The sequence below is a fragment of the Parambassis ranga genome, chromosome 13, assembly GCF_900634625.1.
Source record: "Parambassis ranga chromosome 13, fParRan2.1, whole genome shotgun sequence".
NCBI lineage: Eukaryota > Metazoa > Chordata > Actinopteri > Ambassidae > Parambassis > Parambassis ranga.
The window spans coordinates 17,129,086-17,154,181 of record NC_041033.1 but is presented as its reverse complement, the minus strand read 5'-3'; the positions used below and the strand labels follow the sequence as shown (position 1 = coordinate 17,154,181).

The 25,096-nt window shown below is 42.1% G+C and overlaps 2 protein-coding genes across 12 annotated transcripts in view; both read left to right on the top strand.

Annotated features, from left to right (window-relative positions):
* The first annotated feature begins 41 nt into the window (after positions 1-41).
* Positions 42-3,540, top strand: bud23 (BUD23 rRNA methyltransferase and ribosome maturation factor). The gene is made up of 12 exons (XM_028419732.1): positions 42-207; positions 474-511; positions 932-1,027; positions 1,218-1,300; positions 1,456-1,552; positions 1,664-1,760; positions 1,862-1,912; positions 2,022-2,107; positions 2,206-2,251; positions 2,346-2,407; positions 2,966-3,055; positions 3,181-3,540. The coding sequence occupies exons 1-12, from the start codon at positions 160-162 to the stop codon at positions 3,233-3,235; spliced, it is 849 nt and encodes a 282-aa protein (XP_028275533.1). The 5' UTR covers positions 42-159; the 3' UTR covers positions 3,236-3,540.
* A 368-nt stretch (positions 3,541-3,908) lies between these two features.
* stx1a (syntaxin 1A (brain)) overlaps positions 3,909-25,096 on the top strand; it is a 55,552-nt gene continuing 34,364 nt past the window's right edge. For 9 of the 11 annotated variants that reach the window (XR_003671563.1, XR_003671564.1, XR_003671562.1 and 6 more), the window contains exons 1-3: positions 3,909-4,345; positions 17,206-17,283; positions 22,987-23,086. Coding sequence is in view for 6 of the 11 variants with exons in the window: in XM_028419053.1 (XP_028274854.1) it covers positions 4,316-4,345; positions 17,206-17,283; positions 22,987-23,086 (208 nt within the window). In the remaining 5 variants the exon portion in view is untranslated. Of the gene's footprint in view, positions 4,346-9,480; positions 9,508-9,612; positions 9,671-17,205; positions 17,284-22,986; positions 23,087-25,096 lie in introns of those variants that run through there. The other 2 variants (XM_028419051.1, XM_028419054.1) reach the window with 2 other exon arrangements.

The following is a 25,096-nucleotide window of genomic DNA, read 5'->3' as shown; positions in this document are numbered from 1 at the left end:
CATCTATTATCCTCGACGAAGAAGAAGATCCGTACGGCGCTTTCAGATGACGTCACGGCGTTTCACGTGTGGATCGTCTGCTACCACAACAGCTTGTTTAGCTTGTTTATTAAATAAAATTACAGTTTTTTTACACTTCGACGCACACCCAGGCGGACCATGGCCTCCAGCGGTCGACGACCCGAACACACAGCTCCCCCAGATGTGGTCAGTTGATGGTTTATTGTGTTGATTAGCTGTTGAAGTCTGACGGAGTGTTTTTTGCAGCAGCAGTTTGGATCTCTAAAGGGTTTTAACTGAAGTTTAGCTTCATAGTTGTTCACAGAGTAGTTGTCAGTTGTTATTTTAACAGTGGGATTAGCTTTGCTCAGTTAGTGCCGTGTACTCTTGTCTGTTTTAAATGTCCACCTGAAGCTCTAGTGTAGTCAGCTTTTGTTTTCGACTGTTAACCTGTTGTGCTCTCGTTTCCACAGTTCTACAATGAAGAGGAGGCCAAAAAATATTCTCAGAAGTGAGTGTGGATGTAACTGTTGTTTTTGTTATGTTTTCTTGGTTAATGTAGTCCAGCAGCTACTAATCAATCATTCACAAGTATTCATCTACAATTGTGTCCAAAGTTTCTAGTTTAATGTCACTGTTAATGATTTTTTTACTGCTGTCACACATTGTTTTGACTGTCACAATCAGTTTTGGTGCAATAACAAAGTGAGTCTAAATACACTGTCTTGGGATACACCAGAAGGACACAGATCAGTTCTTATTGTGTTAGTCAATTTAATTACATCACATCATCAACTTGTAACTATACAATCTCCATAGTAGGAGTTTATAAACTGTCTTTACTCTTCCAAATTATCTGAGTGGCAGTGTTTCTTCATTTTGAATTAGATTTGATAAACAGTATTTTTCTACTGGTTTTGTTTCTCTGTAGCTCTCGGATGATTGAGATCCAGACCCAGATGTCAGAGAGAGCTGTGGAGCTTTTAAACCTGCCAGAGGGACAGCCTTGCTTCCTGCTAGATGTTGGGTGTGTGAATAGTGCTTTATTAAAAAATTTGGCTCATAACAATCATTTTGATGTCAAACTGAACATAAGTTGGATCACAGTTTTGCCTCATTAAGATGCACATTATGTCTAACCCGATGTAAGAGTCAGGATAACAGTATCTTGTGTATTTTTGGTGAGAGACACTCACTGATTGCTGTCTGTCTCTCAGGTGTGGCTCTGGTCTCAGTGGAGACTACCTGTCAGAGGAGGGACACTTCTGGGTTGGAATCGACATCAGTACAGCAATGCTGGGTCAGCTTGATACTCAATATTGAACAAGAAGCTAGAGCTGAAAGCTATACCAACAAATTATCAATACTGTATTATACTGTACAACAGAGGAATGAGTTTGTTTATATGTTGTCAAGTTTTGTTATTGTGTTAAACACCTAACTTCCCTGTGACAGACGTTGCACTGGAGAGAGAAGTAGAAGGAGACTTGTTGGTGGGGGACATGGGTCAGGGGATGCCTTTCCGACCCGGCACCTTTGACGGTTGCATCAGGTGAAGGACAACACATGCTTATGCTAAAAAAACAAAAACAAACAAAAGAAAGCACAATTTTCCCATTTTGAATTATTTCTGACCTGTTACCTTATGCCCTTTCCCCATCAGTATCTCTGCCCTGCAGTGGCTTTGTAATGCGGACAAAAGGACACATAGTCCACCAAAAAGACTCTACACCTTCTTCAGTACTCTGTACTCGTCCCTGGTAAGGTTTTATCACTGTTGTTGGCTTTTTCCATGAAAAATCTAAGTTCCAGACATCATGTTTTATTTAAAATGTTTGATCAATTCTCCCCGTTCTTTTAGGCGAGAGGCGCACGTGCAGTTTTTCAGCTTTATCCTGAGAACTCGGAACAGGTGAAAAGCATTGCCAGTAGCACTTGGCTTCATGGTGGCTTTGTGTCAATGTACAGGCTAATATCGTACCCGGATTTCTTTACTCACCTGCTGATTTTACTCTACATAGCTGGAGCTGATCACAGCACAGGCCATGAAGGCAGGTTTCAGTGGCGGCATGGTGGTGGACTACCCCAACAGCAGCAAAGCAAAAAAGTCAGTACCTTTTAGAAGTGGGGCTTAACCTAACTTAAACCTATTAAATTGTTTAACTGATGTGTGTTTTCACTCACATAGTTCTTGTTTAACTGCAGGTTCTTCTTGTGTCTATTTGCTGGTGTGTCAGGAGTCCTTCCCAAAGTAAGCAACACAGGAAAAAAATGATGGATGGTGTAAACTGCTGCTTTTTTGTTTTTTGACCACCACATTATGATCACTGTGATCTGTGTTTCAGGGACTTGGATCAGAAACATCAGACCGAACTGTTCAAAACCAGGTTCAGTACTCAGGACAAAGGTAAACATGTTGTCATACATCTTAATGCTTTTAAAACAAACTCGTCATTCCTGATTTGAGTGTGATGCTGTCAGCTTATCTGCCTGCTTGCTGATGCAGATATTTCTTTTTAAAACCCTGATTGTGCATCCCTACTAATTTGATTATAGTGCTTTATTAAACACTAAGCTCTTTGTGGTTACATAAGCAATATAATTATTAAGGAAAACGTTAAACAGATAAATCAATTATGAGGATCATTTTAGTGTCATTTATTATTTATTTATTAGGACAACCTCTTTTTTATTTTAATTTTCCATTAAAGCTTCTGCATAAAAATACCACATTTATTATTTGCCATTAGGACAGAACTCAGGTCTTGGCTTTGATAATTCAGGTCCAGTCATACCTGCTTTGGTGAAGCCAAAAGACCAAAAGAAAACAAAAAAGGGCTGTCGTCTTGTCTGACTTAAAACTCTGTCAGGCGGGTTTTCCTCCCTTTTACATGCTCATGCTGCTCATGTTGGGACAAAGATACATTTTGCACTTTCTATTCAGCGGCACTTTTTCTTTGTGAAGGTGTCGTTTTAAAAACATGAAGGGGAAATCTGCAAAGAAGGGAAGAGACTGGATCATGGAGAAGAAAGAGCGGAGGAGGAGACAAGGACGGTAAGTACAGGACAAGGTCTGAGTATTTGAGCATGTATTTTATATATAAATGCATTTAATTGAATTCCCCCTGTAACATTTTCTGCTTTCCTCTCTGCTGTGTTCTTGTTTTTTTTGGCCTGCAGGGATGTTCGACCCGACACGAAATACACCGGACGTCAGAGAAGACCTGTTTTCTAGCTCTGACTTCGAGCAGCTGCGCCTTCATTAGTTCTCGTGTGTACAACCACACAACACAATCACCACTGGAGCTGATTGGACTGAGCTAATCCATATGAATGAGATGAGCAAGAGTGAAAACATTATTGTACCCAGTTGTTTTTGCTTCTCAGAAATGGTGGTGAGGTTACGGTCTGCATGTTTCCAGTTTTGACTGGAAGGACATGAATAAGTGTGTGTACTGGCTCCTGGTGTCAACAACCACAGTGAATGTTGAACATCAACAATATCTTAGTATTAAATCAATTGATTATCATCAATTTCCATCCACTGTCAGCTGTTTATTATTGTGTTATCAACAATATTTCATCTGGTAATATTAAACATATATATATTCCTGGGGTTTTGTTCCTCCAATAGGATGAACAAGTCATTTAATTTACATAAGACATTGATGGAAAAGAGATCACTGTCTTCAGATTGTTCTTAAATCATCTTATTTATCATACGTTTAAAATCAATCAAATGCCAAAATCACAATTTTATGAAATTACGCCGGAATTCCTCGAGGATTTATGTTGTTATACTAGTCTCTGCCGGCAGGGGGCGCTGTTAGCTGTTCCACAATGGAAACCACCACCTGGGCGTCATCTCTGAACCTGCTCAATCGATAACCACGCTTTACACAATTGTCAGACGCGCGCTGTGTTGTTGTTTTTGTTGACACTTGTTTGTCAAACTAGCTGTCAAACCACACCCGCCGAGCGAAACTCTGAAAACAGCTCCTGCCAGAATATCAATTAGTGTGGATTAAAGAGGAAGTTGATGCAGGTGTGTAATGGGTTAACGGCGGAAGGCCTCGCCTCACCTTTCGTGCGCGTCACCCAGCTCTCTCTCTCTGTGAAGTGGTCCCAGCGTCTAAAACCAGAGAGAGAGAGAAAGAGGGGGAAATCACCGCCTCTCTCTGCCGCCAGACGCGCCTCCTCGCCTCGGTCGATCTCACATCATCCAGTCGGTCTCCGCCCCGGCCGCTTCCATCATCACGCAGAAGACAACAGCAGCTGAGGGAATAAGAGTGGTTTGCCGGCGACACAGGGCACCATGAAGGACCGCATGCAAGAACTTCGACATGTAAGTTACTGTGTGCTTCTCAGCATCCACCTGTTCAGCGCATGGATGCTGTTTGAGTCGGTGTCTTTTTTTTTTTTTTTTTTTTTTTGAAAGCGCACATCCACAGAACAGGGCGCACTGATTGAGCAACAGTTGTGACGGATGGAGGCTCAAACTGAGTGTTCACAGACCGCGGGCGCGTATTGAACCCAAGGTTTACAGCAGAGCTCAGCTGATTTCAAAGTAAAAGTCTTTTTTCTCTTCACCCACCTGGTGCCAAATCTCTGCTTAAATCAGTGAAACATGGAGTTTGTTTTGAATTAACGTCGGCTGGTCATTAATCACTCTGTGTCAACATATATTTCCTGTTGCATATTTTAAATTTGGAAGTATTATCCACAAGAGATTGGAAATTACGAAGCATATGTGGATGGAAATATGGTAGCAGTGAATTAATTAAGCTGTGTGTGTGCGTGCGTGTGTCTATGCGCGCGCATGTGCGTGTGTGTGGTTTTGATCGATCTGCCAACTGCTGGAGTAGAGAAAATTGGTCCCAGCTCGCCTATTTCACCTGTTAAATGTCCACCCTCTGCGCGTCACAGGAGGTCTGGTCCAAAAAGCTTCAACTGTCCACGTAAAACACAATGTTTGTATTTATCTCTGTATGAAGATAGAGAGTCTGTTCAGTGTAATATGAATTAGTCGGGTTTAAAATCCACACATCACAAATCATGAAGCCTTCATATCTTTATGTTGCATCCTTGCAGCTCCAACAACTCTGTAGGTTAAAAAACTAGTTTAATGAGTCTCACAGAATGGATGATTGATTATGCTTTTGGTTTGTGTATCCTCCACAGGAATGCTGCCTGTTTGTGTGTGTGTGTGTGTGTTAAAGTGGCCATTGTCAGATCTTGGTAATTGGCAGTTAAGCTGAAGAGAGAGAGACGGGGAACAATTTACAGCTCAGTTTTCAGCGAAGATCCTAGCTATGAATTGGTCTCAAGGGAGACAACCAAGCTGTGTGTGTTAAAGAGAGGCGTGTCTTCAGCCTGCCATGCTGCCTCCTTTCTGGAAAGAAGCAGTTGTACAGTTGAGAGACGGAGAGAGAAATAGCCCAAGTCTCTCTCAGCAGCTTCACCTGCAGCCAATATATTCAGGCTGACTGTGCGGGCTCGACAGATATAATATGTCAGCGGCTGATTCTATTTTCTTTTTATCATTTTTGATCACATCTTTCATGTCTGAGAAGTGGCAGCTGGAACAGCGCCAGCCAGACCTATTTCAGGCAATCCCGACCAAATAAAATTGAAGTAAATTGCAAGTCACAGGCCGTTATTTCCCATCAGCACTAGATTAAAATTGTTTTCCATTTACAGCCTCCAGTTAAAGCAGCTTCTACATTCTCCTGAACATGTCTCTGTGGGCCTGAACAGCACATTACAACAGCTCACTGCAAGATGAATGTGTGATTATATAAAACTCTAAATTATGCAATCGTGATTAATCTGACAGTTTTTATTGGCTGTAAACTGAAATATATCCACATTTGCAGAACCCAAGATCACATCTTCAGATGTCATTTTTATGACTGGCCATCGGCTCAAAAAGAAAAAAAGCTCAGGCTGAGGAGCTCAATCAAATCCATTTTGATGTATTAATAAGTGATCAGGACCAAAACCTGTCCAGCTCTGCTTCAGTCTGGTGAACGGTTGTGAGTTTAATGGTGAGAACACATCTGCTTAGTGTGTCTCAAAAGTTGTACACACTGATTCAGTCACCTGGTGCTAGCCTGATAGTCACAGCTTTTTCTTTACTCATAGATTTGAGGTTGTGGACTGGAGCTCATCTGTCACTCAGAGCAGCCTTAAGTCAGCATGTGTGGTGGTTGAGCATGAATAAAGCTGTACAGACCGTCTTTTAAGCTGCATGTTTGAACAGCCATTGTCAGCTTGGCAGCACCTGAACCCCTCTAACGTCCTGTTTTAATCCAAACATCTGCTAATCAGTGGAGTGGAGTGGACAGAGTTTGGGCAGGCGTGTCACATCATCCTGTGAAGTTGATCGTTTTAACGTAAGAGTCTGTACGGGTTAGCTCCAGCCTCCAGTGGCATGTTGAGGAAGTGGAATTTCTCCTTTTTTAGCAGCTCCCTCCTCACATATCTTGGCTGTTGCAGGAGGTGGAGAACAGAGTGATATCTGTGACCAGCAGATTCCAGGATGGGGAACAGGTACTGCATGTGCGTGGACATAAAGAGTTTGTAGATGAAGAGGTATGCGATCCTGGACTTGATCAGGAGCCAGTGAGGATGAAGGTTGGGTAGAAATGATGTCAGTGAACTCTGATACCTGACTTCACAATCATAATCCTGCCAGGAAGGGACGTGGATAAGAGGTCCGAAAGTGGCGGCTGGAGTCTGAAGAGGTCAGATTTTATGATGCCTTTGATGTGTGTTTGGAGCAAGAGTGTAGACCTGGGAGTTCTAGAGACTTCTAAGAGGAGTTGTCACTGGGAGGGGGACCCTCACTTTCAAAACAGAATCTAATGCCAATTGTGGAGTGACGGGATTGGCAGGACACTGATGTCCACCAGGTTGTGTATCAGTGTTAATCCATGCAGCTCAGGCTCATACTGAGGAGGTGCCTGTGGCCGCAGAGAAGGATGCCCGTTTTCTCATTTACATGCAAGTGTATATATGTTAAAAGTCCTTTAACTTGTGCTCCAGCTAGGCAAGAGTCCGTATTGATGTCCCTGAATATCTCTCCATAACAAACAAATCATGTGAGCATCAAACTAAGATGGCAGAATTCGCTTCTTGTGTGCCTCCTGTGTATGTTTCTGTGCAGTCTCACTGCCTGCTTTACTCACCTATGTGTTTGTGCTTGTGTGTCATTTGGGCAGGAAATTGAGCTTTGCTCATATTTGTGTGTGTGTGAGGAACAGGCTGCTGCTCCAACATCAGCCATATGCACATAAAGCTACTTTTATGAGCTCCACACCGGCACACGACGCTGCTCTCCCAATAGCTCATTAGCTTCACCGCCTAAAGCTGCCAGGCCCAATAACCAAAGCGGGCTCTCGCCTCCCTCCTTCACCTTGTCCCATCACTCCCAGTCGGCCTAGCAGTCATTTGGTGACAGATGGTGCAGAAAGGGTGCGTTCGCCAGCCTTCTTAGTGCTAGGAAACCTGAGGGGAAACGTTCTGATGAGGTTAATGCAGATTTAGCACACCAAGGGGACTGTAATCAATCAAATGTGATTGTTTATCATTTTGCAGCAGTGAGTTATTTATTTAGGGCCAGGATTATGAAAGCCGCACCTGTAGCGGGTCATTTTGCCTTCATATCTGCTCATTTCTTCCGACATTTTATCAGGCTCATTTTTTTTTTCATCTGTCTTGTGATTTGATTGACCATATCTGCCTCTTCACCCGTCTCAGGCTCTTTAATAATATCCCCTTCTTTTCTTTCATCCTCCCTGTAACGGTGAGTTCCTCCATTATTGCTCTTTTCCTATCAGCGATTTATCAGACAGCTTCCTCTCCTCCCCTACACTCTTTCTCCTTTACCCCTCCTGTCTTTTCCATGCAGGTTTGTCAGTGTTAGTGTTCTTTGTGTGTGTGTGTGTGTGTTGGGGGTACTCACTGTCACTGACTGTTTGGCGTTGGAGTGACACATTAACTAATAGGACGGATGTGGAGCACTGATTCAGAGGCCGTGTGTGCATTCTCTTCATTATCCCTCTGCTTTAAGTCCATGTCTTTGCTGTTTTTGTGCCCTGCCCTTGGCCTGATCTTGACTGTTGACACATCTTCACTATCAGCAGAGACAAGAAAAGAGGTGCTTTTGTTGCTGTTTGAACTGAACACTGATCCTGGAGGGTCAGAGGTTCTGTTTGTCCTCGCACAGAGCTCGAAGCCTCTTTAAACTCTGAGATCTGTGGCGGCTCTCTGGATTCTGACCCTCAGATGACACCGAAGTCAGCCGCGGACGGAATAAAGCAGCCGTAAAATGCATTGTCATCGTACTGTATTATCAGAAAGGCGCAGTCACCAGCGCATTATTCATTAACACATAGATGCTGCATAATCGCATTAATGAGCCATGAAATGAGTGTGACTGAGCTGGCATCTCACCAGGGACTTGTCTGTCTTTGCAAATGAGGTGACAGTTGCAATGATATCCAATATCTGCTGGCTGCTAATAGTTATTTTTGAAATGTGTGAATACATGGCCCATTGAACCATCTATTGAAAATTGGTTCCTGCAAATCAATGCTTTGTGATGTCAGTGTTGGTTTTTTACTTCCTCTGTTCTCAAAAAAACAAAAAAAAACACTCTTCTGTAATCAAACCTTCCCCATCTGTTGGAGGAGACTTAGCTTCAGGTCATCTTTGTTAACGCTGCTAAAATTGAATTTTTAATGTGCTGAGCTCCTCTTTCACATCGTCTTATTTCTGCTGGCAGCTGACTGAAGCAGTGCAGACAGCACTTTTTACCACATCAGATACCTGTTGGAGATTAACCATGCCTATTGTCAGTCTTTGTGGGCTGATAATGCTTCATTATAACTGATCAATGCTGCCAGTTTTATAGATAATAACATGCAATACTGGGCACCATTTGCTCTCCAGAGTGAATACATAGGGATTTTCTGAATTGATTATAAGACTGGGATGATAATGCCAAAATAACTTTGGTAAAACCATTAACACTATCCTCATATCACCCTTTAAACCAATTAACACTTTTTAGCATTCATATGTGGATATGTTAACCCAGATGCTAAAATCAGGCAAATCTATCGACACAGTTTGTCAAAGGTATGAATTTTCTACTTAAGTGATATGAAACTACATTTTTTTAATCTTAAAATGAACGATTGGGCCAATACGCTGAAGATTTCAGCACACAATTTGACACTTATTAATATTCACTGTCTCCAGTGGATGCATCAAAACATTGATGTATGTGTCAGACACTGCTAATGTAGCTGATAGCTCAGCATTGACATCCCTTCAACACTACATTTTAATTAAGTTACTTTCATTATAAAGGCTTCCCTTCACCTTTTATTACATTGTGTTGCTGGCGCAGTGGTGCTGTTGTAATCCTTCATGGTCATTGAGTGAGGCACCTTCAGCGTATCCCACAGGAGGCACAACAAGAAGAGTCTTGAGTGCGAGGTAAGCTGCGGCGTAAGCAGTGACAGCACGTCTCTATTCTCTGCCTGTGATCTGTCATTAAAGTTCAATTGAAGCTTTATGACATTTTCTCCCCAACTCCTGCAGCACTGAGCCCCTGGCCGACCGCCCCCTGCTGCCTGCACGCATGCATGCTTCAGGACAGGCAAGTTTGTCTATGAACATCCTCAACAGCATGTAATTTATTTGTTCATACTGGTACCCATCGGCTAGTTATGAGCTAACAAGCTAAAGCAGAAGTAAGCATGCACCATTTAGTCTAAAAGGTCACTTAGCTCCTGTGAGTCCCTGCAGAGAGAGACGTCTCTGTCTGCAGCAGACATATGAATTCTGGTCTGAAATTGGTTGTTATTGATTTGTGTAAAGTCATGCTGTTATCGTATTATGAGTCATTATTTACCCTTTCATAGTGATGCAGTGTGTAAATGTGTAGGATTTGATGATTATACTGTTAAAGGTCAGAATGATGTGCACTGAAGGAGGAAGAGGTGAGAAAGAGAGTTTGTATTTTTAATAATATCCTCCTCAATATTGTAGAGAGAGGTGCTGTTTTCCTCAGAATAAGGAAGCAACACAGACACGAGCTGAGTGAAGACGTGGAGTAAGACAAAGGTAACCGAGTCCATGTTGTGTGGGCCTGCTGCTGCTGTAATGGTTCTGTAGTGAAGTCTGCAGGAAGGAGGCGAGAGAATGACGGACAAAGGAAAAAGGAAAATAATTAAAGGGGAGGACATTGAGGAGGATTGTTAGGAAAAGGAAATTGTTGCACATGCACACACTTTGACTCCATGCTGGCGCGGTGGCGGTGCTTCATCTCATCTCCCACCCACATTATTCTCCTGCGTGTATCTGCTGAACTCTGTGCGCGGCGCACAGGGCTGATAAAACCATCTTGTTAACCTCCGCTAGATCTGCTTCTTACTGCAATAAAAAAAAATCTGTACTTCAGAAGCCACTGAATTTTTGCCCCACAAGGAAAATTCAGCATGTAGGCAGTGCTAGTGCTCATGGATAATTAGGATTATGTGACCTTTCTGAAAAGGTTTTGTATGAGTTGTTTGTGTTGGGAAAATGTGTGAATACCATTTCTAAAGAGTTGTTTTGAGTCTCTGTGGGAGGCTCCAGGATGCTCCAGCCTTCACCATGTTGGCAGCATTACAGTTCACCAAAACTCCACAGATAAAGAGGTGGAGCGCCTGGTCACGCCTATTATTATGCAGAATATTAAGTCCTAGTATGATTAAAATGAGTGAGTTATAAAAACAATTCACCCCCCCTACAGCAATTATATTTCTGGCGTGAGTGTATGTACAAAATGGATGTCTCAGTTTTATCCATAGATGTGAATGGTAGTGAAATGTGTGAGTTTTTTTACCCAGAAAGTTGAGTTTTTCTGTTGTCTTGTTTGTTTGTTTGGGTCAGAGCTGTGTTCAGTGCTGCTTACATGAAACTGTAGCATTACATGCATTACATATGTTAGATTAAAAGCACTGGGCTGTATTAGCATGTTACCAGCAGGAGTGCCCATGAAGAAATGGACTACATTGTTTTGTTTTTCCAGCTGACTGCATCTGCTGATATTCACACCAGCTATTAGTCTGTAGCCTGAAAGATGGAGACTTGCAGATTGTCTTTCCTCCTGGTGTTGTGAGAGAGAAGATAACAGTAATGTGAAAAGGAACTGAATGGGTTTTACAGTTGACTGGTCTTTTCCTGGCTCAGTCTATCACTTCCTGTGTCCTCTCATCACCCCCACGCTGTTCTCTGGTCGTGTAATTATCCTGTCTCGATAGTCCTACACTGTGTCCTCCTTTTCCATCAGCAAGTCATTCACTCTGACAGTCACTCCGTCAGCCAACCAGCAGGGCCGTCACTCGCTGAGGCCTGTTTGTTGATGTTTGCTTTTTGCTTTGTCAGCTTGGTCATCCTCCTCTGAAATTGGCAACATGATTAAATATTGTTTTGAATCTGTGAATTGACTTCTGGCTCGTGCTCTGGTAGTTCTGGTTACTGGTAATTCAATTAAACCTGTGCTCTCGTAACAAACTCGTAGCTCATGAGTGTCTACTTCAGGCTTCACTTTCATTTCCTAATGTTGCTGGCAGCTGTTGCTCCACGCATATAGACTGATGATGAGCATGTAGGTGGTGTCTGTCCTGAGGGTTTGATCATTGGAGAAACGGAAGGCACGGACAACATCCAGACAACATCCTGTGTAAAGGTTCATGTCACCCACCTTACCTCCGTCCTGCAGATACAACACAGTGTCCTACCATTTCCATGGTAGTTTCTGTGCATGCACAAATTGTCAATTTTTCTCCCTGCTGCGGTATAAAACCACAAAGCACTAACAGGTGGTGGATGGCTCCAACCGACAGCAGACGACTTGCACCTGTGAGTCTTTTGTGGCACCCAGATACTCCTGTGACTCACTTCTGTCCACTCACAGTTGGAGCATTACAACACAACTGGTTAATGGTAGGCGTTAAAAAACAACTGCTTGTGCAGCTGTCACAAAAAAAGATGTCACTCTGTACAAAATATATTAAATTACTCGACTATTTCACAGGAAATAAATATGCTGCAGGCACAAAAGTCAGTTCCAGTCAAGGCATTAGTTAGAAAAACATGCTGTCTGCCAGTAAAAGAAGGACTTGGGTCAGTTGTTTATTATTTTGTAACATTGCATGATTATTTCTTGGGTTGGCGCATTTGTTAAGTTTAATTTAAAACATAATTAAATTTTTAATTTAATTATGTTTTAACTTTCACTCAACTTAGGATGCAGATTCTTTCTTGCTTTTTGATCAAGCTCCGCCACTTCTTCTATTGAATTGAAATTGGTGGAGTCGGTAAACTTGGTTTGTATCTTTTCAGTCAATTGAACGATTGGTTTTAATTGTGAGCTTTGATGATGTGAAGCATCTTATTTTTTTTAAATTTTGAATATTCAGGTTTTCGATGTTTTCATAGCTGTGCACGCCCTCCTGTGGTCACGTGAGTAAGTGCATGTAAAACCTTCGTGTGAGGATGTGATGATAATGATGTAATAATGGAAAAAGCAGGTGAAGGTTAGGGACTTAGTGTGACATATGCTGTGTTATGTGTCATCATGTGAGTGATGTCTTCTGTCCTCATCATGTTTATGGTGAGGAGATTCACATTCTGAGTTTGCAGCTTTGCAGCCAGGGCAGGAAATCATCGACAGTGTTTGTTTCTGTTTTAACTGCCTTAGTTAGAATGTTACCTGGCTGCACTGTGATAATAAATCAGGTTATGCTCTCAGTATTCCTTGTGCAGCTGACACAGATTTATGAGTCATTTCTAATGGGATCGTCAGGAGCTGCTTGAATTGGCTGTGTAATACAAAGATGCAGGAAACAGGTCTGCTTTAATATAGAAACACAAAAGGACAATAAAGTGCTGCCCACATGGGTTTCCATCTCTACTTGAACCGTCTCTCACTGCTGTCCTCTATATTTTCTCTTAAAACCTTGATAAGAGTCTGAGTGCATATACAGACTTGAAACCATCTCTCCACTTAACCTGACTCCTTCAGCACGCACAGCCGATGTCTCGGTCCACTTTCACATGTTGTGTAGCCTTGTTTCTCTCTCCCTCTTGCTGCAGATATAAACCATGATTCCAGCAGCCGACAGTTCTCTGTCTGTTTTATCTCTCACTTCCTCGCTCTCGGACTGTATTTTCTCCTCCTCCTGTGTACACTGAGTGTGCAGACACTTTACAGAGAAAGACTTCCTGCTGGCATGGGGCCCAGAACAACTCTCTAATCTAATAAACAGCATAATCAGGCCACTTCACCACTGTTGGGGTGTTTTCACAGTGAGTGTGTAAACCCCAGAGGCAGAGTGCACTGAAGAGGGGATCGGCTTGTGTACGGACCTTATTCTGACTGTCTGTTGTATATTACCAGTGCATTGGGAGGTGATTGATCAATGTGTTTGTGTAATGGAAAGCATTGTATGTGATGATAGACACCCAGTGTGCAGTCCTCTGATACCTTAGGGGTAGGGTGTCGGCTCTAAACCTTTTCTCAGCATTTTGTAAAGAGACTTGGATCCACCACTTTCCAGCAGGACATAAAAGCACAATCTCTGCAAGCTGGGGTGCAAAGGGATGGCTGCTGCTGCTGGTGGAGTATCAGGGAAAAAGGGTCACAATATTGCAGGGGCTCTACCTCTTTTGACATCTCAAGAAGATTTCAGAAAGGGGACATAAGTCCGAGCATACCCATCCTGTTCTTTTGATGTGACACCTTCACATTGCTACCGCTTTTCCCAAGAATATTTTTAGCGAGATACATTTCTGGCAGTTTAAGAGGGCGATGACTGCTTAAAAAAAGGTCATATATACTCAGGCTGCTGGACATGTGTAAAATATGAGGGGTTTATGCAGAAAAGGCTTTTTTAAAATGGACTCCTTTTGTGTTATCACCAGTGACCTCTGTTTTTGTGTGTACAGTCAAGTCTGTGTGGCTGAGTCATGAGAGCAGCACTAAAGGACTCTGCCAGCACAGTAGGAGCTTCAGATCTGGGTGGGAGGTGGAGGTTCGGGGTGCACCACTCAGTCCTCCTCCCTCCTGACCACTCAAAGTAAAACCCGACCAAAGCCCCCTGCCTCTCTGCAGGAGATACAGCATCTCTCTGTGGAGGCTGAACACACTGCTGGTGCTCTCAGAGTCTATTCTGATTCCACGCTTGTCCTCCTCCTCCTCCTCTGCCTCCTGCTGCTGCCGCCTCTATTCTCCCCTCTGCTTCTGAAAGTCTGCAGTTCCCCAGTGACATAGTGGTACCACGCCAGCACCAATCAACTCTTACTTACTGTAGTTTTATAACAAACCGAGAAGATGATAATATATCAAACCGGCTGCATGTTAAAGCTCTCAAATGAAGGATCTTGAGACATTTAATGTTTGGGCAGAATTATTTTTGTTTCCAAGTGTTGTGTGATGACTTATAAACTATAAACCCTTAAAACAGAGAACAACAAACAATGCAGTTTTTTTGTTGGTTTAAATATAGCTTGAGTGGGTTTAGATAATATTAGCATGATCACAGTGGCTCAGCATTCCTCTCACTTAGATTTGTGCCAACTGCCTCTTTCTAAAATGTGTCCTCAGACATTTTTCTCAGGAACTAGTTCCTCTTCCACTCTTCATTTCCTTGTAAGCCTCCTCTCTTCCCGTTTCAGCATATCACAGTGAACGATATCCACAGAGTATCTCCGTTTTCCTTTAATCGGAGTCCTGTAAAAATCATTTTTATCCTTCAGTGATTTAGCTTTATAGTAATTCAAACGTTGGGCACATTCATTTTTTGGATCTTTTGGATTGATTGGTAGCAGTTTTATGATACAATTATCACAGATGTTGTCAAAAATGGTTTGAACAACCCACTTCTTTGTTAAATGTTTACAAATATCTGTTTTGAATGCATTGCCTTGTAGCGTAATGTGAGTCTGGTCTTGTAACCACATCTGGAAACATAATGATGCAAATCATGACCAAAAGCTCAAAAAACAAATCTTAAAAATATTTTATTGTTTAGGCTTATCAAAACCTTCAGAAACTAAAATAAGAAGATTGAGGCAAACAAATTAGCATCATGTTAATTGGGGACTCTAAGTCCGTAGTTGTAAGTGTAAGTGTGTATGTCTGTCTCTCTGTGTTAGATTGGAGACCCTGTCCAGGATGTACCCGGCCTTTCGCTCATTGACAGCTGGGTTAGTCTCCAGCCAGCCTGTGACTGTGCAGGAAAAAGCTAAGTTAAGAAAAATGGATGGACTTTAGTGTGACTCATTGAAAGTGACCTTTGTGCTGCTGCTGCTGTTGGTGTTACACCCGAGTTGGACGATTTTCACATCAGATGTTTGACGTTGTCATTATCTATTCAGGTGTGAGCTTGAAACTGAGGCAGTTCAGTGGAATTCAGCCATGAGAGCAGAAACGCAAAGGTGATGTGCTGATGTACAGTGACACATGAGTTAGACATGTATGCATTCTGCTGCGGTATTGTTATATATTAAACAGACAGAGCCTTGAGGTCTCGTTCTCTGAATGAATTTGAATGTCTCCTCTCTTTCCTGCTTCCTGGAGCCCTTAATGCATTCACATTAGTGTCATTGTCTGAATGAACCTGGCTGACAGTCCATACATATAAAAATAATATGCTGATACATCTGTGGGTCTTTAAATATTTATTGGAGCTAATGCTTTAAAGAGTGTGGGTGCTCTCAGGAAATGGTGTTGTCTTATTTTTATAGCTGATTGTTAGTGCTGTTGTTTTACTGTCATGTCATCTGTGGGCTTCAGCACCAGCACAGCACCCCCCCCCCCCAACACACACACACACACACACACACACACAGTCCAGCACTGTCATGGAAATCCCTGCAGTTTAAACAAACAAGACTTCACTGATATTTCAACCGTGGTTGGAGATTTGAGCGTATATAAAAGCAGTGTGTGAAGGGTCACATGCATAACTCAGACACTGCTGTTCAGATATTTGTGGATAAAAATAATAAGGAGCCATTTCAGGCTGAAGGAGGCTGAAGGAGGGTGTTCACGGCGCTGATAAGCAAATGGAACTCAGAGGTTGCTAATGAGGGACTGAATTAGTTTGACAGTGGCTGGATGAATGAGACGAACCACACGAGATCCTTCCTAATGCGGTGTAATGGCTGATATGTGATTAGAAATAAGTCTTTTAGACTGATTCACTGGGCCTGATGGTGGGAGGTCTGAGATGCTTCAACTATTGAGGATTAGTCTTATTTTTCAGTGTTGACAGGTTGTATAGAACCAATTTTTAGAAAATCTGGAACATTAATTTTTCATCACAGTCGCCTCCTTGTCCAGCAGCATAGGGATTTATAGACTTTGGTGTCTTGGACCTCAAAGAAAAATCAATGACATCCATGGTAAAATAGTAAACTGGGCTTCTTTTCTGTCTTGGAGCTGGTCCAATTTGATTCACGTTTGACTCAAAAAATGATTTTTGACTTGATAATATTTGATGCTGGAGGTTTTTTAAGCTCCATGTCTTTTCATCTCTGTATGATAAACATTGCAAGAAGTCTCGCAAAGATGATAAATCTCAAAGTTTGGTACAACTTGGTCGACTTGCCTTTTGCTGAAAATGGGGCATTTATGTTAAAACTCTGCTGCTGCTGCTGCATTTACAAACAATTCATGAATTTGTGAATTGGCTAGAATTCATGAGGGAAGATCCTGGTGCATCTAAATCGCTTCCCCGTCCCTACTGCTGCTGTCTGCAGCATGTTTTCTACAGAAGTGGTGCTATTCATATATTGAACAGTTCCTTTCAGCTTAAATGTGTCTGTAGGTGCAGATGTAAAAGGTTTAACTGTGCAGAAGTCAAGGTTCTCTCTCCCTCTGGGTCCTAATTCAATAATAACTTGCTAATCACTCGACCTGTGGTTCTAATTACAAGTGTCGTTAAGTGCTCCTTGTTTCTAATCAGTTGATGGGTGGAGAGGTGGGGAGCGAGTGTTGATACTGTTCCATTTAACCTTGAAATATGCAAACACAACCTGACAGGGTGCAGTCCACTCACCAGCAGTGTTGCCGTTAATACACATCACCATTGCATCTGTTGACAGTAGTGTGTTAATGTGTATTTTTTGTGTTTTGTCCAGGGGAAGGAGACGACGGAGGAGGAGGATGAAGTCGCCGTGGGGATGGAGAAAGGCTTCATGGATGAATTCTTTGATCAGGTTGGTTTCTCACCACCTATACTTTTCTTCAGCTGCTGTTTTTTTTTCTTTCTTTTCTCATTCACACAGGTGTAAGAGCCTCACAGTAGGCTAAATAACTCACCTTCCCAAATTAAACTCCAGGTCATATTCTGCTCTACAATCTCACTCAGTATCAATCCTGTTCGGATATGTAATTTAATCTCATTGGTTTTTGGAGCGCTGAAGTCAATCTTGTGCTGTTTGCCTTCTGTGGGGCGAATGGATATGATTTATAACTATTGATGTTGCTGGTGTGCCGTGGATCGTTATGTGTTTTATTTCATTTGAAAAGGCCTTTATTGATTCCACACATTACACCAGCATTGTTCTTGTCAACCTCTGGATAAGAACAACATTTAATGTGTTTTGTTCATGATGGATGCTGCTTGTGAAACTGCATGTATATGTGTGCATCTGGGATTGTGTTGTCCCATACATGCTGTGCACATGTGCCGGGAACATAAACTGAACATCATCATGTGCTCTCAGAAGGAGGGCCCCATTTCAGTGTAGCTTCCGTTGACGTCTCCTCCCCTGAGAGATGGAGCCCTGCTGTGAATCATCAGTCATATGAAGCCCGGCCGACTTTACTCTGTGACATCTTTCGCTGTGAGTAAAGTGGCCTCTGTAATGCCTTTTTAATGGACCAGATCTCCCACAGTGAGTGGTTTAAGCAGGATAATTCCTCCTAAGTAAGAAGAAGGCAACTAGGGGAGACTTTATATGTGCTTTAGAATCCAAATGTATTGTGTCTTTGCCCCCGTCGCTTCCATATTTTGTTTATTTTACAAGCTGCTACCTTCCTTTTTTTTTTTAATAACACCTGCGTGCATCAGTTTTTTTGCTATCTTTGAAGTATATTTAAATCACCATTGCAGATGCTGCTACAAAGGTGGGTCGTTTCAGGTTGAATGCCATTTAGCAGCATTTGTGAGCACTTTGATATGTGAGTTTTCAAAGCGATGCGAGACAACAAACAAATCTCCCCGAAGAGGTGAAATCAGCTGTCACTGAGCTGCAGCTGCATTAATCAAAGCCCCCTGTATAGATATTTAATATATATTCAGAAATAGTCCTGATAACGTAAGGAGAAAACCAGCCGCCACACCCGCCGTTTATAATAATACCAATGTATAGGCGCAGAAGTAATTTTGCACTCACGTGTTGAGCACAGGTTCAATCATACATGACCACAGCCTCTAATTCCAGCAAGTGGGCAGCATATAAATAGATGTGGTGCTTATTCATTCACTCTGAGCGCTGCTTTCAGCTACAAACCCCTGCCTGCTCCTCAGCTGTTTAACTCCCACCACCTGCATTAGCATTTAGATTTCTCCATTCAGTATAACGTCATGTAAATTTAAATCTTGTGAACTGAACCTTCTGCTCAATGTTTGTGAGGGAGTCTCATGCAAGCGAGGAACAAATGCAAACATTTATGTGTTTGTGATCATTCTTCTATGACTAACCCTTCAGGTAACCTTATAAACTTTTAGTCGTGTGTGTGTGTGTGTGTGTGTGTGTGTGTGTGTGTGTGTGTGTTCCTGGATCTGGAGTTTGAACCAGGATAAGCAAAGCAGCCAAAATATCCTCCTGACACCTTTGTCTGGCAAGGCTGAAAAGGAAGGAAGAATCCTTACTATTATAAACCTGTCTGCACATGGAGGAGTCAATTTTAACTTTCCAGGAAGCTGCAGGCTCGTTTCTGCTCCTCCCATTGTTCTTTTATCTCTGATTGGAAGTGATGGATCCGAGTCTCATCCACGATGACACATTTTTACAAAAATCTGTCAGGATCTGCCTGAAAATGGCTGAATGTGTGACATATTGTGCTGATTTCTCATCAGGCCCGGGGCTGTTCAGCTGACACCTTGGTCATTAGGAGTTTGTTTTCAATAACTAACTCACATTGTACCATTACATTAGGCCCATATTAAGTCAGTGATCACCTGTGCAGGGTCATCTCCAAGATCTCCCTCTTCTTCATCATGCTGTAAGGCGAAGCACCACACCCTGATAGCAACAGGGACATGCACATCCTTCTACTTTAGGGCTTTACATTCAATTTTTACAGTCGTTCCTTACTCTGAGAGCCACATCTCTGTTGCTGATGTGCATGCTGTATTTTCTTTTTTTTTTTATTAGGGCTTTAAACTAAATCATATCAAAAGCTTGTCTTCTGCATTAGCTGATTGGCATCATCATTTTAATGCACTCTCTGACCATTAGTGACTCATTCATGGCGTCACTGGCTGCCACCTGAAGGGTAATGTCTAATCTTGCTCACGTGTTTGTCTAACACTGCTCCCTCGGTTTATTCCAAGGTTACACCTAAGGTTGAATGAGGATGTGGGTGTCCACGTTTTTTCATTTATATGTAAATGAAAAAAGTAAAATCTAAGAATTGACTACAGGTGACTATAACCTACACCCATATCTGCAAAACACCTCACTTTTCTTTATGGTGCTTCAGCAGCAACAGGGATAATTCACCATACGAGTGCACAAAAACTATAATTATGGGGTGTTTTAGCTCTGAGGGAGCCTGCAGTCATTTCTCTCACATTTGTCTCCTCTCATTTCACTTCTGCCGCTTCTTCATGCCTCTGACAGACTGTCTGTATCCACGATACAGAAACCTCGTACCTCTCTTTATCTGCTTGTAATTTTTAGTCTGTTACGTCCGTCTCAAGTGAGAAAGTGAGTGAAGAGTGTAGACAGATGGATCTACACAGAACAGTTTAAATCCAAGTTAGAATCCAGGGAGCCATATCTTTGAAATGATGTGGAGAAGTTAGACAGCAGGACCAGAGAGGAGGATTGATGTAATAATGTGTTATAGAGGGAGATGTAGATAGTGAGGGGAGCAGAGGGAGAGCAGGAGCAATCAGGCTCTCACCCTGGCTGAGTGCGTTAATTAAGCTTTCAGTGGTGATCCGGAGAGACCACGGCGGCCCTCTGTCTTTCACTCACACCACAAACATGACCCTCACAGTGTGGATATTGATTTTATGATGCGTTTGTGGCATTTGTGTAAACACACATGTTGCTGCTGTGTCTGGTTTGCATTGCCTGGTGTCCACCTGTGCGCATGTGTCTGTCTGTAAAAGACAAGACTGCATCTTATCATGGTCAAAAGATCCCATAAAGAAGCACAATAATTAAATCTTTTTAACAAGGCATGGCCATCTGTCAGCCAGCCTCTCTGCCATATATTTTTAACCTGTTATCAATCATGATATATGCCCATATGTGGTCTTTCATCAGGTCATTCACTCCTGAATTATCTTCTGTCTTAGAACTATTTAGTCTGTTTTTATTTCACTTCAAATCTCATATGCATAATTAAGATTCTTGAGATCATCCAGAGTTATGCACAGCTTATTATGTAAATAGTGTGAATAATATTCATTATTCCTGTTTTTCTTTCATTGAAAATTCATCACAAAGCTTCATCCATGATCAGGATTGTATAAACTATCTTTGTCCTGTAAGCCTGTGATAAGGGCGTGCTGTATATGCACAGTACAGAAACACATTTTTGAAAAGTTTGAATTACATCTTATTAAAATGGCCAATGTTTATCTTCATACCAAAATTAAATTCTTAATAATGCAAGCTTTCTGCTGTGATTGCCTGGTGCAGTAAATGGTGCTTGTAAAAGTGTGCATGCAAGGTGCACTGTTTGTCCTGAAACCGGCTCTCCGTGCCTGCATATGCACTTTTATCAACAAAGTATATTACGGTATAATCACATTATATTCATAATTACATTTTATTCTTCATTTAAGTCTTCATACAGAGCAGGAACATGATTTATGGAGTCATACTGGTCTAAACACTGCACAGAGATGAATGTCTGCTGCACAAAATGAGCTGTTGTGGATGAATGGAGCTGTCCTGAAAACAAAGATGCAGTATTCTCTTTACTTCCACAACTTCTTCTGCAGTCTGGGTAATTATTTTATTCCAGCATGTTTCTTGCTTCAACATTTAGTACAGGTTTTTGTACTAGACACAGACTAGTAACATCTGCTTGTGTTGGCCTGAGGGCAGACTAGACACTGCACTGACCCACTAGACCACCCTATGCTACAAAGGAGTGCTACATGAGGGTACAGTCCAGCTAACAGAGATCTGAGCCATAATAACCCATTCAGATCATTTTAGTGGTTTTGATGCAAACTGCTCCTTAAACTTAACCTTTAAATACAGGTGCCAAAAGGGTGAATAAAGGTCAAGCAGCGAGACAAAGTATTCAGGCAATACAAAGGCCTCATCTAAAGTAATTTATAAAGGGTGAAGTTCATGTAACCACAATTAAATGTGTCTGTACTTTTGTTACAGCTTGTAGCTCAGTTCATTTCATCCCCCCCAAAAAAATCCAGCACCTGATGATGCAAGAATGAAGCGAGCGAAAGCAAGAAAGGACTCACTGTGGCCTCCAGCCCTCTAATGAGTCTTCTCAGCAGTTACAAATAAGACCGAAATAGCTTGAATTAGATGACAGTGCCTGAAAACCTGCACATTACTGGCTGTATTACCAGCAGTGGGAGTTGTTACAGAGAGTAATGACAAATGTGCAGCATGTCTGCTTCAGTCCTGTAAGTGCGTGTTGGTTTATTGTTTGTTGCATGTATGTGATCCTCTCAGCGGTGTCTGATATTGGTTTTTCTCCCACTCCAATAAAATTTGCCTGATGTCTTATGGGAGCTGAGACACACACACACACACATACACACACTGTGACTCACCAACACATGATTTCTAAACCGAGACAGCCTAAAGTGGTTTCATCCTGTCAGTCTTTCACTTTCCTTCATCTCTTTCTTACATTTTAACTCTGTGATCTCTACCGTACACTTATTTAACTCCGTCTTCACCTCAGTGTGCATTCTGTGGCGTTGGTCTCTCCCCAGTGGTCTTTCAGAGCCAATTATGTTGTTATTAAAAAAACAGATCCAATCAGCAGCTAATTAAAGAGATAATTAGAGAATAATGACCTGGGCTGAGTGGAGGATAGCTCAGGAATGTAGCAGACCTCTGGAATGGAAGGTGGACGGCCAATGGAGAAGAACAAAACAGAGATACGTTTGAGGGAAATGAATGGAGAGCAGGCCGACCTGTAAGCAGAGCAGGTGTAAAGGAGGAGCAACTGATCAGCAGCATGACAGGCTGAGATGAAAGCGGAGATGGATGAAGTTGCCGACAGATGTGACCTGCTGCTTGTCCAGCTGTTATCATGAGCCAGAGGCAGCACAGCTGGAAAGGTGGCAGCAGGGAGTGGGAGGGAGGTAATTGGTTAGAATGCCACACCTGGATCTTCCAGGCAGATGATGCAGAGTTCAAAGGAGGAAGTGAAGGTTTAATTTATTTAAAGATATGCTTCAAGAAAATATTAGTTTATTCCTTGTGCTTTGTGTATGAAGGGGCAGCAGAGCTCATCTGAGTCAAAATGTAAAATCCTGCCAAACAGAAATAATGACTGGAAATGTTCTCATATCTGTGTGTTCTTCCACACAAAACCAGCCCCAGTCTGCTTTCATTCTGCCTCTAATATGATAATTACATCTTCAGTTCTGTTTCTGTCAACATCAGTCAGGCTAATCACTGATGCTTCCTGCCTCGATGCAGAGCACATCTATAAAGCACCTTTTGGTCTCTCTCTCTTTGTCTTGACAGGTGGAGGAGATCCGCGGTTTTATCGAGTCTCTGGCAGAGAAAGTTGAGGAGGTGAAGAGGAAGCACAGCGCAATCCTCGCCTCACCTAACCCAGATGAAAGTAAGGCTGTTCGCCTTTTCTGTTTCCTCTTGTTTTATTCTTTCCAATGTGATTCTCTCGGGGTAAAAAGTTCAGCACAGCAGGCTCCTCACCACTCTTCCTAAAACAAAATAATGTGTTCAGTCTGACAGGAGAGCAGGAGGGCATTCATCCTCTAGTGAAAAGACAGGGGGGGAAACTGCATTTCCAACACAGAGGAGCATTTTGAGGAACTTGTTCTGAATTGAATCATTGGATTCCACTGTGGATACAGTAAAGAAATGTGGACCAAAACAACTGGACTGAGGCAGTGTGTCTTCTCTTCTGTGAAACTTTCTGTAGGCTTTGCTTAGCATCATTCATTTATTCTGATGGCACAAACGTTGTAACTTGGGATCTGTGTGTCAGAATATTATTATACTGTTTCTTAAAATCTGCTCGTATCCCATGAAACTGGCCCTGAATCTTCCAATGAGAGAACATTATGGGTAAAAATGGTGTTCATCCCTGCAGAGAAGTCTAAGAAACTATATGTGAAGAAGCACTCAGGCTACTTTGAAGGCTCGTGCTGAAACAATAACCTGTTTTTTCCCTCTTATGTATCACAAAAGGAAAGATTCATGAATTAATTTAGTGATTCAATCAGATGAGGTCACACTGTCCCAGCCAGGACTGACCCGCCTGCTCGCACCTATCGCTGTTTAATTATAACATTAATGTTTAATGCTGCAATGACTCAGTAATGAGCGAGAGTTCAGCTCTTAATGGAAAGCCAAAAGAGAACAAAAGTCATTCTTTAATATGCCACCTAATGTGTGATGGCATCAACCCGTCTGATGATAGCGACAGATACCACTGAACAAACGGAAGAAAAATGACTCCATCATTACAAAGAAATTGAAGAAATAAAGAACAATTTGTCCGAAAAGCAAAAAGCCTGGCCCTAGATAGAGACTCTAATAGAAGTCGGAGGACCTTTAAGGTGTCGAGAGCTGTCCCCCTTCACCAATCTGTCCTCTCACGGTGAAGCCTCTTACACTTGTTTGTCCATTTTTCCACAATTTTCTGCTTTCTGTCTCCATTACTCTTCAGTCCCATCTTTACCTCTTCAGCTTCTGCCTCATCTATCAGTTTCTCTGCCCATTTCAGACACACACACATGCTTTTGTTCAATCTATGCTGGATACTACAATCCATCTTTGCTCCTGCCTTTCTGCCCCCCCTCCTCTGTTCTCTCACACCTCTTTCTCTCTCATTTATGTTAGGGCACTGATTTAGACTCCTTCTCTCACAAGGGGGATGTTACTCATTGTAGTAACACCCCTCGATCCCTTTTCCTCTCCCTGATTCTCTACCTCCCACCTACCTGAAAAAGCATTGATCTACTTGCAGCAGCGGGCTTCAGATGAGCCCTTTAACTGGCCGGAGCACACAGATGACACACAGAGCAGAGCTGCGCTTAAGATACAAATTCTTCCACAAGTCATTTCCTTTGAGACTCAAATCAATGCACAGTGTGCGACGGCCTGATGAATGAAGGAAATACATATGGTTGATGTAAATGTCAGGGTCATCCATTACAGGAAGGTTATTCCTGTCTGCACGCTGTCACTGAAGTCTCTGTATCCACATTGTACATTTCACATAAATGAAATGTTATAGATAGATAATGAGTGCACGAAATATTTTTTTATTACTATGCTATCTGGTAATATATCCTGGAGGCTTGGAACAGCAAATTTTATATTTATTTCACCAGCTATTATGAAGCGCCGCTATTGTCACCTAGCAACCATGGCTTCTGTAGCTGGTCCTAAATTTTTAGAGTGTAACTCTGAATGGCAGAGTTAGAACCACCACAGGCGCACAGTCAGTCTTGCATAGTTTGGGATACCAGAGAAATGGAAAACACACATTCCTTATTCACAACTGATGCTGTAAAAACGGACGGCCTTGTTGAGCTGCTGTGATGCAGTTATTCTTCATAAGTATTCTGTCAATTAATATTGCTGAAAATTCATCATTATTTTT

What these genes read in the sequence shown, in the direction of transcription:
- bud23 (XM_028419732.1), top strand. Translation starts at nt 160, where the DNA reads ATGGCCTCCAGCGGTCGACGACCCGAACACACAGCTCCCCCAGATGTG. An exon ending in GTACTCTGTACTCGTCCCTG is followed by an intron (nt 1,761 to 1,861) that starts GTAAGGTTTTAT and finishes CCGTTCTTTTAG; the next exon opens with GCGAGAGGCGCACGTGCAGT. An exon ending in ATCCTGAGAACTCGGAACAG is followed by an intron (nt 1,913 to 2,021) that starts GTGAAAAGCATT and finishes TACTCTACATAG; the next exon opens with CTGGAGCTGATCACAGCACA.